The sequence below is a fragment of the Hakea prostrata genome, chromosome 4 (genome assembly GCF_041222555.1).
Source record: "Hakea prostrata isolate BN-2017 chromosome 4, UWA_Hpros_2, whole genome shotgun sequence".
Taxonomy (NCBI): domain Eukaryota; kingdom Viridiplantae; phylum Streptophyta; class Magnoliopsida; order Proteales; family Proteaceae; genus Hakea; species Hakea prostrata.
The window spans coordinates 51,496,726-51,512,706 of NC_142603.1; the positions used below are offsets into that span (position 1 = coordinate 51,496,726).

Genomic DNA, 15,981 nt, shown 5'->3' on the forward strand with positions numbered 1-15,981 from the left:
GAAGTGCTAGTGTAATCTGAATCTTATGCACTAGATTATAGAGTTTTTAAGTGGATTTCTACTCTCTAGATGAATTTTATATTCTTTAATGACAACCTGAATTTCAGTTTTTCTAATGATAAACTAGCTTTAGATGGTTCAAACTTCACATTCAACAAATTTGGCCTCAACCCTTACTCTTACAATTCAGAACCTCTCCGTCCCGCATTGCCTTTCGTCTTGTCTGTTTGATCATCGGTGGGTTGATGTATGGACAACTAAATTTCAACCATTGGTTAGAAAGGCTGAAATAGAATCAGTCCATCTAGAAATGGCTGAAAAGAAAAGGCTGAAAAGGAATTAGTCCGTTCATAAATGGCTGAAACGAAATCGGTCTATTTTCAAAAGGTGCGATCGTAATTTTACCAATCCACGTGTTACCCAATTTGGCAGTCTTGTCGAAGAGGATCTGGTTTTCAACTCTCAACCCACCCTGCCTCTGATAGAAAAGAAAAAAGATGGGTTTCGTAGTTGAATACAAACAAAATCAGCTAGGATCGAATATGGTATCCAGTTTCAAAGCCGACCCAATACTTGGTCTAGATATTGATCTCACTTTCATAACTTTGAATCAAACTGAATCCGAATACCTAGATCCGAAATTAGTTGACACTTCCAATATTTGAACCAAACTTATTCACTAGAACCGAATTGACTAATACCTTTAAACATGTTTTTGTTGGCTAAAATGAAATCAGTCCGTTTTCAAAAGGCGTAATTCCTCATCAACAAACAATTGTAATTTTACTATTTCACACGTTGCCAATCCAACGTTATGACAGACATGATAGATGACAACAAAGGAGGAGAAGATTTGGATCCCAATCCTTAGCCCACCTTACCCCTAATTGAAAGAAGAAAAAGGGGGGGGGAGGGGGGGAACCAAATACCGGATCCGGAATTAGTTGACGCGAATATTTGATCCGAATTGACTAGTATCTTAAACATGTTTTTCCAATTTTTTCTTCTTCTTATGAGGTTTATTCGGACCAATTTACGTGCACCTCGACTACCTACCTTCTCTAGTTTTCTACTCAATAGAGGCTAGAGAGTATAGTGGGGGAGAAAAGAAAAATGAATTAATTAATTAAGGGAGAGAGAAGAAAGGGAAAAAGAGGAAGAAGAGGAAAATGGGGGAGGAATGGAAAAGTGAGGGGGAATTGTGGTTTGGGTAAAGGAAGAATGCAATAGATAGACAGAAATGGGGATTGAAAGTAACATCTAACGGAAGGCTTCCCCACGCCATCTCCTCCAACCCGAATAAGCACATTCCTCTGTTCCTCTTCCACCGAACATCTCTACTTCATCGCCATCTCCATCTCTGTCTCTGTCTCTCTCTCTGTTCTACCCTCAAATTCCTCTCTCTCTCTCTCTCTCTCTCTCTCTCTCTCTCTTTCTTTGTGTATGTGGGGGTCTATCTTTACTGGGATTCCTTCCTCCCAATATGCGCAGTAGCAGAGTGGTCCCTTTCTCTTTGACTGCATCAGGAGGACACTAGGGCTTTGGGTTCGTATTGGGGTGTAAGGGGTTTGGGTCCCTGAGAGATGTGGGATGCTCAGAGATTTCATGAACCACTTATCTCGTTGTTGTTGGAGGCCCTTTGGCGACAATGTTGATGGTTCTGCTTCTGCTGCTGTTGCTGCTGCTGCTGCTGGCCGTGAAGGTAGAGATGGGCTTCTCTGGTTTCGTGACATCGGTCGTTATTCCTTCGGTGAATTTTCCATGGCCGTCGTTCAGGCCAACAAGGTCCTTGAAGACCAGTGCCAGATCGAGTCTGGTCCTTTCGGCACTTTTGTCGGCGTATATGATGGTCACGGTGGCCACGACGCCGCTCGTTACGTCTGCGATCATCTCTTCCGCCATTTTCAAGGTTCTTATTCCTTCCATCCCTTCATACCCATGTCTTTCCCCTTTTTTTAACCCATATGAATTTGCCCATGTAATTCATCTCTTCCATTTAAAGCTTAATCAAGTTGAATCCGATTGCTCTGATTAAATGCTGAATATGTATGTCAGAAACCTTAAATTATGCCAAGATAGGAGGATTCTTAGTTTCCTCTACTTTTAAAAAAGAATTTTTTGGCATTAAATGTTCACTTTCTGTGCTACAGTGCTGCATGACTGGGAGTGATGTCTTATTAAATTGCACGCGTTAACATCTTTATTTTGTAGCCCCATGTTTGAATTTCCCAAGGCTTACCATGCTGTTTTTTATTCCTGAGTGTATCATGTCATCTGTTGGTAGTCTTCATTTCATCTTGATTCTTAATTTTCAATTTTTATTTATTATTTCTTTTTTGCTGTTCTTGTCGTTCTTATTGCCCTCATCTAAGTTATCCTCCTGGATCCTGCCTAGTCTACTTGACAAGCATCTGTATAAGGCGTCTCCTGATTGTGAAGAGTAGAGTAAATTAGTGTGTTCCCCCCCCCCCCCTTTTGGTGGATAAAAGAAGAGCTATTGAAACTTTAGACTAACTGGTATAAGAGTCATATTGGTTGAACCTAACCTGGATAGCCTTATGATATCATGGTCTTTTCCTCCATTGATGAAGTTTATTAGGATTGGGTTGTGTACATGCCAAGTACTAGAATAGAATACCAGGTGTTTCATCTAATATCTCGGCAGTCTCCTAGGATGTTTGAAGTTTGAAGCTTGTGCGATTACTCTTTACTCAGAATAATGTACTTCTCCATTACAAAAATTTGGTTCACTTCCCCTTCCTCCATAGACTGGCCAAATGTAACATTTTGTAAATTTTTTTTTTTTGGGTGTGTGTTTTGGGGGGGGGGGGGGGGGGGCATTGAATATTTTCTGGCCACTGGTTAAAGAAAATCTTGTCTCAACATGTTTACAAATTCACTAATTGTGTTGCTGCAGAGATATCAGTACAGGCCCAAGGTGTGACTTGTGAAACCATTAAGAGAGCCTTTCTTCAAACAGAAGAAGGGTTCACAGCACTTGTTTCTGAGTTATGGGATACTCGACCAGATATAGCAACAGTTGGCTCATGCTGTCTAGTTGGAGTGATCTCTCAACGGACCCTATATGTTGCAAATCTTGGAGATTCTCGTGTTGTTCTTGGGAAAAAAGTTGGAAACACTGGTGGTGTTGCTGCCATCCAATTGTCAACTGAACACAATGCTAACCTGGAAAGCGTGAGACAGGAGCTCAAAGAATTGCACCCAGATGACCCTCAAATAGTTGTCCTTAAACATGGAGTTTGGAGAGTAAAAGGCATTATTCAGGTTAGTTCATGACCTGTTCTTTTCTTTTTGTTTCATCTGGCTGCAATTCAAGGAAGCTCTAATAAATTGTTGCTAGCCTGTTGCATTTAACAACAACAATGAACTCAGCCTTTATCCCAAATTAGTGGGGTGACTGGGTTCGGGTAAGTGGATCTGATAGTTCTACCCAAAAACAAGGGGAAAAGATGGGGATAAGAGAAATGGGAGAAAAAATAGTAGATAGATAATAAGAGGAACAAGGCACTGAACATAAGGAGAATCTCAGCTAAATGGGGTTTGGCACATCCATATACATAGCCAGACACAAAGGTGGACAATCTGTTCCAAGGCTCTAATTTATTAGTACCACAGCACTAACATGCTAGGAAATCCCCTAGAATATATTTTCTATGCCGTTCTCAGCAGTATGTATTTGATATTGACATTTCCATCGAATTCCACTCAAGGCTGAGGTTATGGTCTAAATTCTAAGTAATGTCCAGAAGGGAGCAATCCTCGATTGATTTTAGCTCTCCTAGGCTTTATACAATGGCTTACTTTGTACAAGACCTGGACTATGTGTCTTCATCCTCACCACTTTTCCTTGTTAGTTGGACCCCTAGTTCAGCTCTTTTTGCTCCTTCAATTAGTATCTCATATAACTCCTCTTATTTGGGTGTTCCTAAGTCTCCTTGAATATGACCGTACCGCCTTAAACGACTCTCTTGGAGCTTATTATTGATCAGTGCTACTGCCAAGCTACTTGTATGCATTTGTTCTGTATTTTATCTTTCCTTGTTTTTCCACACATACATCTTAACTACACAAAGCTTATTGATTTGACACTTCTTAACTGCCTAACATTCTGTCCCATATATTAGGCCTTGTTGAACAAGAACAACAATCCTAGGTAACTTCCCTTTGAGCTTTACAGGAATATGTTGTTGGTTACACGGTAACCTACAGATGCAGATCTCGGTTCCATCCATTCCACTTCAATTCTCTGTGAGGCGTCATTCTTTATGTTTGACCCTAGATATATCTAAAATATTCAATTTGCAGTGTTTCTCTCTGCTAAAACAAAGATAAGACCACATACATCATGACCCTCCCCAGACGCTGCCATGATGCAGTGGGTATGCCCTCTTTCTATTTGTCTTTTTTTACTTTAAGCTGAATATGAAGGGGTTAGATAGAGTTGAATTGCAAGGTTCAAGTTATTTCAGTTAGGTGGTTGGCAATTTGGAACACTGTTGTTTTCCCTTTAAATAATTGCATTGTAACCAACCTGAGAATATGGATGTGGTGAACAATTTTCCTTGGGTGCTTAGTAGCTTCTTGTGCATAAAAGCCCATTGCTATGAGGAGGTCTTGGGTTCAAGCCTGCTGGTTCACACCTTGCCTCCCCCTCAGAAGAGAACAAAGTAAGAACTGTGAAATAAAATAAAATTTGAGAACATAATTGAATATATAATGGTGTTTGGTTACTCAATTGTGACTATGTGGTTGAGGCCATGGGTTGGGTGGCAGACCCCGGCTTGGGGCTGGCCTGGGTTGCAGTAGTGGTGGGTTTACTATCTTATAGAGAATGGCTCTGTGGTGGTTAATAAGAAGAAGCAGGTAAATCTAAAGGCAAATGAGTACTTAACCCTCTTTTACGGGTAAGATCATCAATTAGAAAATAATTTCCATGATGTGATCAACTAACCTTGATGCAGTTGAAATCTCCAAATGGGTTAATTTGGAATGCTTTATGTTGGCCCATAGGTGGGTTGTACACCTTGGACTTCTTATTTTGGATTTATTGATGTAGTGGGCCCAATTAATGAACCCATAATGTGGGGATAATATCAGTAGACTTGGTACATGGGAGGGTGATTCAGTGTTTGAGTTAGATTATGATACCACAGGTAGATAGAATTCTGTCTTAATTTTATTTAGCTTGTTTAGCATTTTAATTAGGATTCCTTTTTTAAGTCAAATTGGAATTTTGGAAGGTCTATATTTATGTAATGCGTCCCCATCAATTAGAGATGATTTGGATTAAGAATATCTATTTTAATAGGAGTTTTGGTGATGTTGAGATTGTGTATGGATTGATATCTTAAGGCCAATTTCTTCTTTTCTGTTTTCTCTTTCTCTTTACTTCCTCCCAAGAATTTCTTCCATCAATCAAGCTGCTCTTCAAGAAAATTTTCAACAGTAGTTAGTGCTTATATGAATTCTACAGTTTTTCTAGTCTTCTAATTTCCCAAACACTGTTGCCCTTTTCTGAATTTTCATTTTCCTAAATATTAAAACCTATCTCCAGTCCAAACCAACTATTAGAATCCATTGGAAACCCATCCCTCTGTCTATACACATTGCCCCTTCATTCTAACAAGATAACATATCAAATTAGCATCCAAGATTACCCCCTTTCTTAATTTTTCAGATTCTCCAGGAAACTCTAATTTCTAGCCTAAATTCTGCCAATCTGACAAATGTAACCCTTGGAGATTAGGATCCCGTAGACCCTAGATCTAATCTGTCTCTCAATCTCAAGTTACAGCTCCATCCAACCACTGCAACCCATGTTCCTGTATACCCTAATAAAATAACCCCAAACCTTAAACCTTAAAACTTCAATTTTTTTCAAGAAATCTACTTCTACCCATCTTTTTTTTTTTCTTCCTTCCAAACTTGAAACAATCTCTTCCATCTTTCTCCATGACAAAAAAAGGGCATACCCACCTCTGGGGATCCCATCTAGATGCCTCACATGTGGTCATGTATGTCAATATCAACCAGACGTTGCACAAGGTTCTTGCGATTGTAGTGTCTGGGGAGGGTCATGATGTATGTAACATTACCCAGTTTCACCGAGAGACTATTTCTATATTCTTAACCCACGACCAATAAGTCACACAATGGAGCAACCTTTACCATTGCACGATGGCAGCAATTCCTTCCAATTATGGGCAAAAAATTCCTTCAATCCGTTAGTTTATGTTTTAAAATATCAAAATTAAACCTTATCCATTGAATAACAAACTGATAACATTTTCAGGTCAGTTCGACTTGCCTATTAAAACTCATATGGAAGATTGCCTCCAAGCATGACTCCATTTGAGTCAATTGGGTTTACTCCTACTTTCTTAAATCTGACTCCTGCTACACTGTTCTTGTCCCTGCTAATCCTTCCTGGGTCTGGAGGAAAATCCTCACCTTGAGACATTGTGCCCTCTCTGCCCTCTCCACTCTCATCTCCTGTAGCTCTTCCACTTCCTTCTAGGTTGATCCGTGGCATCCGATGGGTATCCTCTTCACTCTGCTTGGCCCTCGTGCTGTCTATGAGTCTTGTATCCCCAAAATTGCCCCTGTTTCCTCTTTCATTGTTAATGGCTCTTGGGCCCCCCTCCCCCACCCTAGTCTCACACAAGTTTGGGATTCCCTTCCTCCTCTCCATGACTCTCACTATTTGGCTCTCCTCACCTTCTAAATATTTCTCTTTCTTTTCTTTTTTTGGCTTGGAACTTGCTTTGCTCTCCCTCCCCACCCCCGTTGGCCCTCCCTTGTTTGGTTCAAAGGCCACATCCCCCGTCACTCTCTCACCCTTTGGAGAGCCCTTAACCTTGCCCTCCCCGCCTAATCCTTTCTCATTAGCCGCCACATTCCATTTAGCCCTAATTGTATCTCGTGTTGGAATGTTTCAGAGGACCTTGATCATCTTTTATTCACTTGCCCCTTCTTTAACTCTCTTTGGAGATAAGCCCTTGCTTCGATTTGGCCCCGTTCAAGGCGCTTATTTGGTTTTGCTCAAGATTGGTCTTGGGTTTTGAGAGGCTTTTCAGGTTCCTGTATTTGTGATCGAATTGGAAGCTAGTCTTTAGTGCCATTGTCCGTCACCTATGGTGGGAACGCAATCTCAGAAGATGGAAATCCAAATCCCGCTCTCTAGACTTGATTTGGAGTGCCATCTATTTTGATGTTTCTGTTAGGCTTCTATCGATTCCCCCCCCCCCCCACCCCACCCCACCCCACCCCACCCCACCCCGGGCTACTGATACCCCAAAGAACAGGCTCATTGTTGTTACCTAGGGTCTTAGCTCTTCTTTCTATCTTGCTTGAAGGCTGGCCTCCTTTTGTATATCCTCTGCTCTTTGTTTCAATTTAATTATTTACTCACCAAAAAGAAAAATTCAGGTCCACTTGGTTCAAACTGTTAAAGAATCTCAAAACTATGGTCCCATGGTTTACCAGCAATCTGAACATGATTGATGTATTTTTTGTAGAAACTAACAGCCAGGGCTATTTCATTTGAATCCAAATTAGTGTAATGGTAAATTTTATGATCTTAGTTTGTATAGCTTGGGGCAGTTACTCAGACAATTTCAAAAAATTAAATATAAGATAAATTTCATTCTTTTTCCTTCAAAAAGAGGGGTGAAAATTCATGCAGCACCTAGTTCAGCATATATCAACAGGTCAAAGTAGCCATAATTTTGCATGCTAGAATTTGGACTTTGTTGTCCCATATTTGAGTGGACAGCTTGAGGAAAGTGAGCTTCCCCTACATAAGTATATCATACATCTAAGATGTATCCTAAGACCCAAGCATCAATTTCATCATGTTTTCCTTTTATTGAGATTTCATGAATTATAGTGATCTTGATCTTTCCTGAATTGTGAGCTTTGACCGTGAGACCCAACCATCAATTTCATCATGTTTTCCTTTTATTGAGATTTCATGAATTATAGTTATTTTGGTCTTTCCTGAATTGTGAGATTTGACCGGTTCAATACGATTACTGAATTTGATGCAGGTTTCTAGATCTATAGGCGACGCTTATATGAAACATGCACAGTATAACAGGGAACCAATCAATGCAAAATTTAGGCTTTCTGAACCAATGGACATGCCCATCATCACGGCCATTCCATCTGTTGTCTCTCATACACTTCAACCAGATGATTCTTTCCTTATATTTGCTTCTGATGGTCTATGGGAACACTTGAGCAATGAAAAAGCTGTGGATATTGTCCACAACCACCCGCATGCTGTAAGATTTTCTTGTTATTGTTTTCTTATTTTGGTAGATATTTTTCTCCTTTAAAAAAATGTAGTCTTTGATATGCAGCCATGATTCTGCTTAGATTTATTTTACATTTTGGAATTACTGTCATGTAGTGTTTATTGTCTTCTCTCTTATTTCCTAGTTCTAGGAGGGATCCCCTTCTTACTCGTTGATCTGTCTTTACTAGTTTCTAAATATTGCTCCTACACTATTCTTGTGTACATTCATATAAGGTTTTTCATAGTTGATTTTGCGTATATGTGAAAGTAAATCTGTTTTGTCATAGTTGATATCATGGATCTAGAGGTGACATCATGAGAAGAACGTAGTACACATTTTTGGAGGTGAGACCATGAGAAGAACACAGTATACGTTTTGCTACTCATAGTTGTAGATTATTTTTACCCATTGGAAGACTAATTTGGCTGCGTATTAGGACTTCTCAGAGAATAAACACCGTCGCCATCTCATTTGACTAGTTATGGGAGTACCAAGGGCCTATTCTATCAAAATCTCTTAGAAGGGACTAACATAATAAGGTTTTGGTTACCCAACAAAGAGGAGGTTTTAAGATTTTAATCTTCAGATGGTAGTGTAATTTTCAGGGATTTAAAGGATGAGAAGGTTATCTAATCTAGTTCTGGATTGATACTGATGGGAATTGGAAGTGCTAAATTAGGGCCGCTGAGGAAAGTTATTGGTTAAGTTCCAAAGCCGTTAGAGGGGGCCTTTAGTGCTGGGTTTTGGATTTGATTTTTGTACTTGGGCTCTTAGAGCTAGAATCCGTTCCTTAAAAGCTTAGGGAATTTAACGGACAGAACCTATGGAAACAACAGTTGCAGGTGGTGGGTGTCAAATCCACCAAAGATAATCCTTACAGGTGGTGGGTGTTGAATCCTCCAAAGATAATCCTTCTCTGAACTGAATCTGTGATAGCAGTGAGTAGGGTCATACACAGAGATTAGTAAAGATTTATTCCTTGATAAAAATTGGGGGGTTTTGAATCAAGAAACTAAAGAATGAATTAAAAAAAAAAAAAGATGAATTAATTAACAAGAAAACTAGAATAGCAAGACTTTCAATCAAGAATAAATTTTAGTATTAATTCCCTCAATTGATCATTAACTCAAAAATAAAAACTTTAATTTCGGGTAAATTGGTTATGGTCATTGAGGATCAGTCCCCTTCATGCCCCTTTCCCTTCTTGTGCAGACCTAGGGAGACCACGCCTGCCCTTCCGTCACCTTCTCCCCCACCTGTGAGATATTCCCTGCCCTCCCCTGTTCTGTGCATAGCAGCACCACCAATCCCAGACCCCTCAAGCCTTAGAAACCCCTCCCTTTGCTATTTCAGACCCCGAGCATCTCCTTCCCCTTCCTGCGATTCTATTACTACCTTTCCCCAACCTGTCCAGCCCCTGCCATTCCCTCTAGGACCTTCCCACCTCATTCAGTTCTCCGTCTTTATAGAAATTAGAATACCAGAAAAATCTCAGAAATTCCTGCATCTAGTAGATAACTTCTAGAATCTGTAAACCTAATACTGTTACAATTCAGACCCTCCCCCTGTTCCAGAACTATTAAACTAAGGTCTGAAACACAGGGCAGGAAATCCCATCTCTTCCCACCCTAGCCATAGCCCTAGCTTTCTGTTTCAGTTCAAATTTCGAATCTGAAATTATATTACAGCGGGGTTTACAAGCACCAAATCTCCTATCAACCTAGGATCACTACTCTCTTTAGCTGGAATTTCCTGGGCAAACCAAAATCTAGGGAAATTACTAAATTACCCCTAGCCCTAGATCTTGGTTTACATCATGCATTTTGTGTATTTTACTCATATCCTATTACTTGGTTGTTGAGTGCTAAGTACCTGGACTAGAAGGGGTTTCATTGTAGGGCATTGTTTTAAGCCTAGGGGGGGCAGGCCTTGGCGCAATGGTCAATGGATCACAGTTGTAGCTTGAGGTCAAGGTATCTAAACAGCCTCCTAATAAAAATCCCCCCCCCCCCACAACTCTGCTTGTGCGGAAGCCTTTGGCACTAGGTATGCATTGTTTTAAGCCCTATCATTTTCGTTAAGTTGTCCAGTTGCATCTGGACATAGGTGAGATATCCAGTGTATGCTGTATATGATTGGGGTTTAAACCCTTGCTCTTGCACTATCAGGAGTTGAAGCAGGCAATTTGTCCGGCTAAAACACTATTGGGGTAGATTGCCCTTGCTTCTGTATGTCAGGAGTTGTAAGACTTGGACTGTTGATTGCAGTTGAAGACTAGTATTGAGTATATGCTGCGGTCTGTATGACCATTACAATGTGCTTGTAGGCAACTTGCTGAAGCACATACATGTCTATGCTGTGAATGCCTGTTATTTTTTGCATAAATAGGGGTGTTTGAATTGCAGAGTGGTGGGACATTGTTTGGTAGACACAGCCAGATTTGTGCCTGTGGTGGACTTGTCTGTGTCTGGTTGGTTATTACAGGATTACTCCAGTTGATCTTGACTTGCAATTAAAGAAGCATCATCAATGCAATATTTATCAGAGATCGGAAGAAAATTCTGTATACACTAATTAACACCCCCCCCCTTCTTTTTCCTGTTCCTCAGTGACAACCTGGAAACAGTAGGGCTAACTAAACAACTGACTCAAACTAACTTAAAACCACTTCCTACCTTTTAGAGACTCATCAATAAACTCAAAAAAAAAAAAAAATAGAAGTCCTCCCATGTGTGGAGGCTTCAAACAAGCTTCTAATTAGCTGCTTGCTTGTCAGTCAAATTACCTGCTTAAGGGGTGACGTGACAATTTAAATTGGACTAGAGTAAAACCACTTGGACCACAGCTTGAACCATGGTCCAATCGAACAAAACAGAATGGGTGAAAAAACTATCTAAGATGCCATAATACTGTTAGTACTTGGGCAGCTTCTTGGACTTGCAGATGTAGGTGTTTGAATCTGCATCAGGTTGCTCCTCTGCGAACTGGTGGTCGCCTATATGAGGTTAGAAACAACTATCGGGGTAAGGCTTTGTACATGTCTGCCCTTCCACAGATCCCACTGTGGTGGAGCCTCATTCACTGGTTTGCTCTTTGCAATTCTGTTGTGCTTTTTGCTTTCTTAGGTCATATTGGGCTGTCAGATTCTAGTACATCAGATGGAAATGCTGTTATCCAGGGTTGGATGGATATTGTTGTAGTCTTTGTGAGGGTTCCTCCTATGCTCCTCTTTCAGGTGCTGAGTCTGCTGATAGAGTATAATCAGATTGGACCAAGGCTGTGTAACTTGGATTTGCCATGCCTGAATTTATAGCGTACTAGTGATATTTTCATCTGAAATTTGAAGTGAGGAGACATTGTTTTGGATTATAATCAAAGATGTAAATTTGAAGGCTTGGTCAACAGTTGGGCTCTAAAATCAATCTAAGATGTCAGGCCTGCAGGGTAACTATCAGATAAAGGTGGCAAGAGTTCAAGATTTTTTATAAGGTCAGTGAGGTTACTTGTGGGTCTAGGTGACTTTGGGATAGCTGATTATCTTTCATCAATTACAGTGATCTCACCTAAAAGTAAGAAGTTGAAGTGGTCCTTCCTGTTTATTTTTAGCCTTATGCTACAGAAGCGTTTTAGAAGAAGCCTTCCGCCTACCAGAAGAAGTGTGGTGGAAGAAGGAAAAAAAAATACTAATAAGAAATCTCTTAGGGCATGGACCTTCCAATTCCTTACAAAGCTATAAGATAGAACCTTTTGGCTGTGATTCTCTCTATTGTCTGCTACAACTATCTGCATAATTCATTTCACCTTGATGTCTGATCATTTGGATTTACCATGGCAACAATTGGAGCATGTAACCAACCAACAAATAGCCACCGGTTCAGTTACCCATGTTTTTTAGGATTCAGCAGTCAATTCTATTTTTTCATTGAAGTGGGTGATAGTGATTGGAAGACAAGCTTTGGAGGATTTGTTACAGGGAAATGTCAACAACCTCGACTGAAAGTGTAGCTTGGTTTGGAAGTCAACTAGTTTACACAAGTCATCAGTTGGTACCAGATTTACTTTAAAATTGAGTCCCTTTTTTTCTCCTCCTTCCCCTGAATGGATTTATGAGGTCATTGGGTTGCCTGAGATCACATCACCCCTTCATACATTTAATGAATAGCAAATCTCTATTTTTTATATCAGAGAATTTAATTTGCATTGATAGGGGTTGAATCCATTGGAGAGTAGGCTATATCAAATTTCAAAGCTTATGGATTTACTCACTGGCGTTCACTCCTAGTCATTCTGGAATTAGGAAAACATGCAAGCAATTTAAAAACTGAATACCACAATTTGTTGTTTTAGTTACTAATTCCTTATCCAAAAATAAATTGCTGAACAGAACATTCTGGTGTAGCCACTGCATCTTTTTGGTAAAGTTCAATCAGTGGTTTTTGCATGATACTGTCCAGGCCACATTGAGTTCGTGGACTTTCAGATCTCTGACAGGTTGCTTGTTAGAAGTCCAGGGCATAATAATGACTATTATATCATGAGATACCTTATTTGCTGTTCTTTAAAAACAAAGAGAGGGATTAGCTAATTATGACTATCAAGTCATGTGATACCTTGTTTGCTATATTTTAAAAGACAAAAAGAGCTTACCAACAAAAAAGAGAACAACAATAGGAGGGATTAGCTCAAAGGGAAATGGAATGGTTCTGGGTAATTGGAATTTTTCTTGCCAGATTGGTTGCAGTTACTATTGGTTTGGTTCTTTAAAACAATGCAGTAATGCTTATTTGATTATTAGGTGGTGCTCTATGGACTCCTAAGTGATGGGAGTGTGCCGTTTCATGGACTTATAGACTTGCCATATCATGGACTCCTTTTGGCTTACCAACTTGTATTATTTGTGTTGATGCAGGGAAGTGCCAAAAGGCTCATCAAAGCTGCCCTTCAAGAAGCAGCTAGGAAACGAGAGATGCGTTACGCAGATCTCATGGGAATTGATAAGAAGGTCCGACGCCATTTCCATGATGATATAACTGTGATTGTTTTGTTTCTTAATCATGATGCCATTGCCAGAGGCATACCCCAAGGTCCTCCAGTCTCCGTTCGAAGTGCCTTGGAACACTGATGAGCCATGATATTTGTCATTCCCTACTCACTGATTTTGGTCATTAGTGTGTGTGAAGTCTTTTCTTTTGAAGTCCATTTGACTGTCTACAACATCTCTGCGACAGATTGGTAGGAAGTGAAACTGACAAAGCAGATGCGGCTGAGGCAAAGCAATATTCTCAGAGATCGTAAACCTTTAGAATGCATTATCTTGTACCTGTTATAGAACTGTTCTTCTTTGTTTCTAAATAATTTTTGAGATCTATTTCATTCAAACATTGTTGTATTGGATACTGTGATTGCATTTTTTTCCTGTGACGTTTCTGCACATCCATTATGTACCAATTTAGGAGTTCAAGCAAATTCGGCTTTTTATTGAATAGATGCCGTTGTACAATGTCCATTCCATTCACTTCATTTTTTTTTAGCGAATCTGAAATTTCCTCAAACTGGAATTTTCTTCTCCAATCTTTAATGTCAAATCCCAAATATTTATCTGACAATTGCCATCCTTCTTCACATATGAAACTTCAATCTTCCATCTTAAATCTCAAAACCCAAATACCAAATTTTAGGGGAGTATTTCCATCCATCCACATATTTGTGTTACTGTGTATGGGAAATCCGTATATAGTATAAGAATCTAAAATTTTCAAAATAACTGAGAAACAGAATAGTTTAATTCAATTGCAAGCAAAGCTGATCTCAAAATATTTCGCAATAAAAAGAACCAAGAAAAAGAAAAAAAAGAAGAAAAAAAACCATTTTAATGGAATTGCCATTCAATAAGAATCAAGAAAAATACTGGTTGAGAAGCAAATTAAGAGCTTTATTAGACCCAATAAAAATATTCTGATCGGTTGAAGATGTCAGAGATAGCTTTCTAGGCTGCATTTCCATCAGTTATTCAGAGCCCAGTGCATATTTCATCATCCTGTCTATGAACCAACCCGAAATTATTTGAAGAAACAAGACTAAATCGAATCAAATACGGAAGGAAAATAAGAAATCACAGAGTATTAAAGTCCTCAGCCAAATTGCTTGTATTGTCATCAAAGTAATGATCAGGTCTCAAAGATTTCATGCCATCATGGGACTCATATTTTGAAAATAACAAGAATCAGAAGAACAAATAAAGGGTTTGAAAATCAGAAACCAAAATTTCGAGGAGTGAAGAATCCAAATGATGTAGCAGAAAATTATTCGCTGCACCTGGAAGAAAACAAAGGAGAAGCGACTCAACTTCGCTGCAATCAATCTAAGCCTCTTTAACAAAAGTTAATGAAGGAGAACACCCTTCAATCAAAAGAAGGGGTCCTTCAAAAGGCTACCTGTATTCATAGTAAATCAGATCACTGACGCAATAAGAACGAAACCAAAAGACTGAAATCATCTGAAAGGCGAAATAGTACCCACAAAACCCTATAACCAGAAAACATATAACTCATCTTTTGACACTGATCTATACAAATATATATATATCGGGCAGATTAGGGTTTCCGCCGTAGTTGGGGAGGGCTTCGTTTTGGTTTTCATTTTCACAATTTGATTAGAAGACCCATTCTTAGGTGAATGGACGAGATAAGCCTACAACCGTTGGATGGTCGAGTCGTTGAGAGGGAATGTTTTATTACATTTTTGCCACATTTAACGGTTGAAATTTTAAAAACTAACGGTGTTAGGTATAGGGAAATGTTTGTAATTTAAATGCTTGAGAGAGGTGTGAACGTAATAGTTTATAAATTCAGGGGTGTATATATAATTTTCTCCCCTTATGATGTGCAAAGCTTCAAGCCAGCCTCCGAACCCATTACAGAACCATAGTGGACTAAGTTCGGGCCCAAAAAGCCTTTACCAGTTTATTCAGGCCCAAGACTAGGCCCAGGGTAAGGTCACGTGAATTAAACGTGAACCGTGAACTACTTCTCCACTTCGCCGAGGATCACCTTTCTAGAGGGAGGGATCTTGCTGGGCTAGTGGTCCCCACCGTTGGATAGTGATCACCTAATTCTCATTAAATCTTAGCTGCTCAAAACACTATGTGCACGTATAACCAATTTAAGTGGGAAAGAAAATAATTGGTTTTTCTTTGAGACGAACTTGATTCATGTTTTGTGCGACTGAGATCTAATAAGGACCAGGTGGTGAACATCAATGATGACCAGCACACACACCACCATGACATCAACGGCACTAACCTAGCAAGATCCTCGAGGGAAAGATATATGCTCTCGACACTTCTCTACCATAAAATAAAGGGCGGGTCCAAGAGTCCGGATTAGTGACTCTAACGGGGAGTACTCTGGACTTCTCGGACACTTCTCGACCACAGAATACAAGGGGGCCACAGGGTACCACTTTCGGTTCCACCCCTTTAAATTCTTTTATTTGTGGGCCCCCTTGATCTTGTGACCAAGGAACTTATTTTAGCCGAAATTCGGTGATTTCTCCCCCTAGCAAACAGAAACCAGGGGGCGAAACGATATCTTGCAAATATCGTCGAGAAATTGGCGATATCTAGCGATATTTCGCTATATATCGAAAAATTTAATTTTTT

The 15,981-nt window shown here is 39.7% G+C and overlaps 1 protein-coding gene and 2 non-coding genes across 3 annotated transcripts; 1 reads left to right on the forward strand and 2 right to left on the reverse strand.

The window, feature by feature from the left end:
• The first annotated feature begins 1,121 nt into the window (after positions 1–1,121).
• LOC149019469 (Protein phosphatase 2C family protein) lies at positions 1,122–14,225 on the forward strand. Its single transcript, XM_089153470.1, has 4 exons — positions 1,122–1,909; positions 2,918–3,285; positions 8,070–8,306; positions 13,231–14,225. Exons 1-4 carry the CDS (start codon positions 1,591–1,593, stop codon positions 13,441–13,443), a joined length of 1,137 nt encoding a protein of 378 aa, XP_089009596.1. The 5' UTR covers positions 1,122–1,590; the 3' UTR covers positions 13,444–14,225.
• Positions 14,226–14,290: 65 nt separating this feature from the next.
• On the reverse strand, positions 14,291–14,361 carry LOC149019470 (small nucleolar RNA snoR118). The gene has a single exon (XR_016173282.1). It is a non-coding gene; the product is annotated as a small nucleolar RNA snoR118 (small nucleolar RNA).
• An 87-nt stretch (positions 14,362–14,448) lies between these two features.
• LOC149019471 (small nucleolar RNA R66) lies at positions 14,449–14,520 on the reverse strand. The gene has a single exon (XR_016173266.1). It is a non-coding gene; the product is annotated as a small nucleolar RNA R66 (small nucleolar RNA).
• Positions 14,521–15,981: the final 1,461 nt, after the last annotated feature.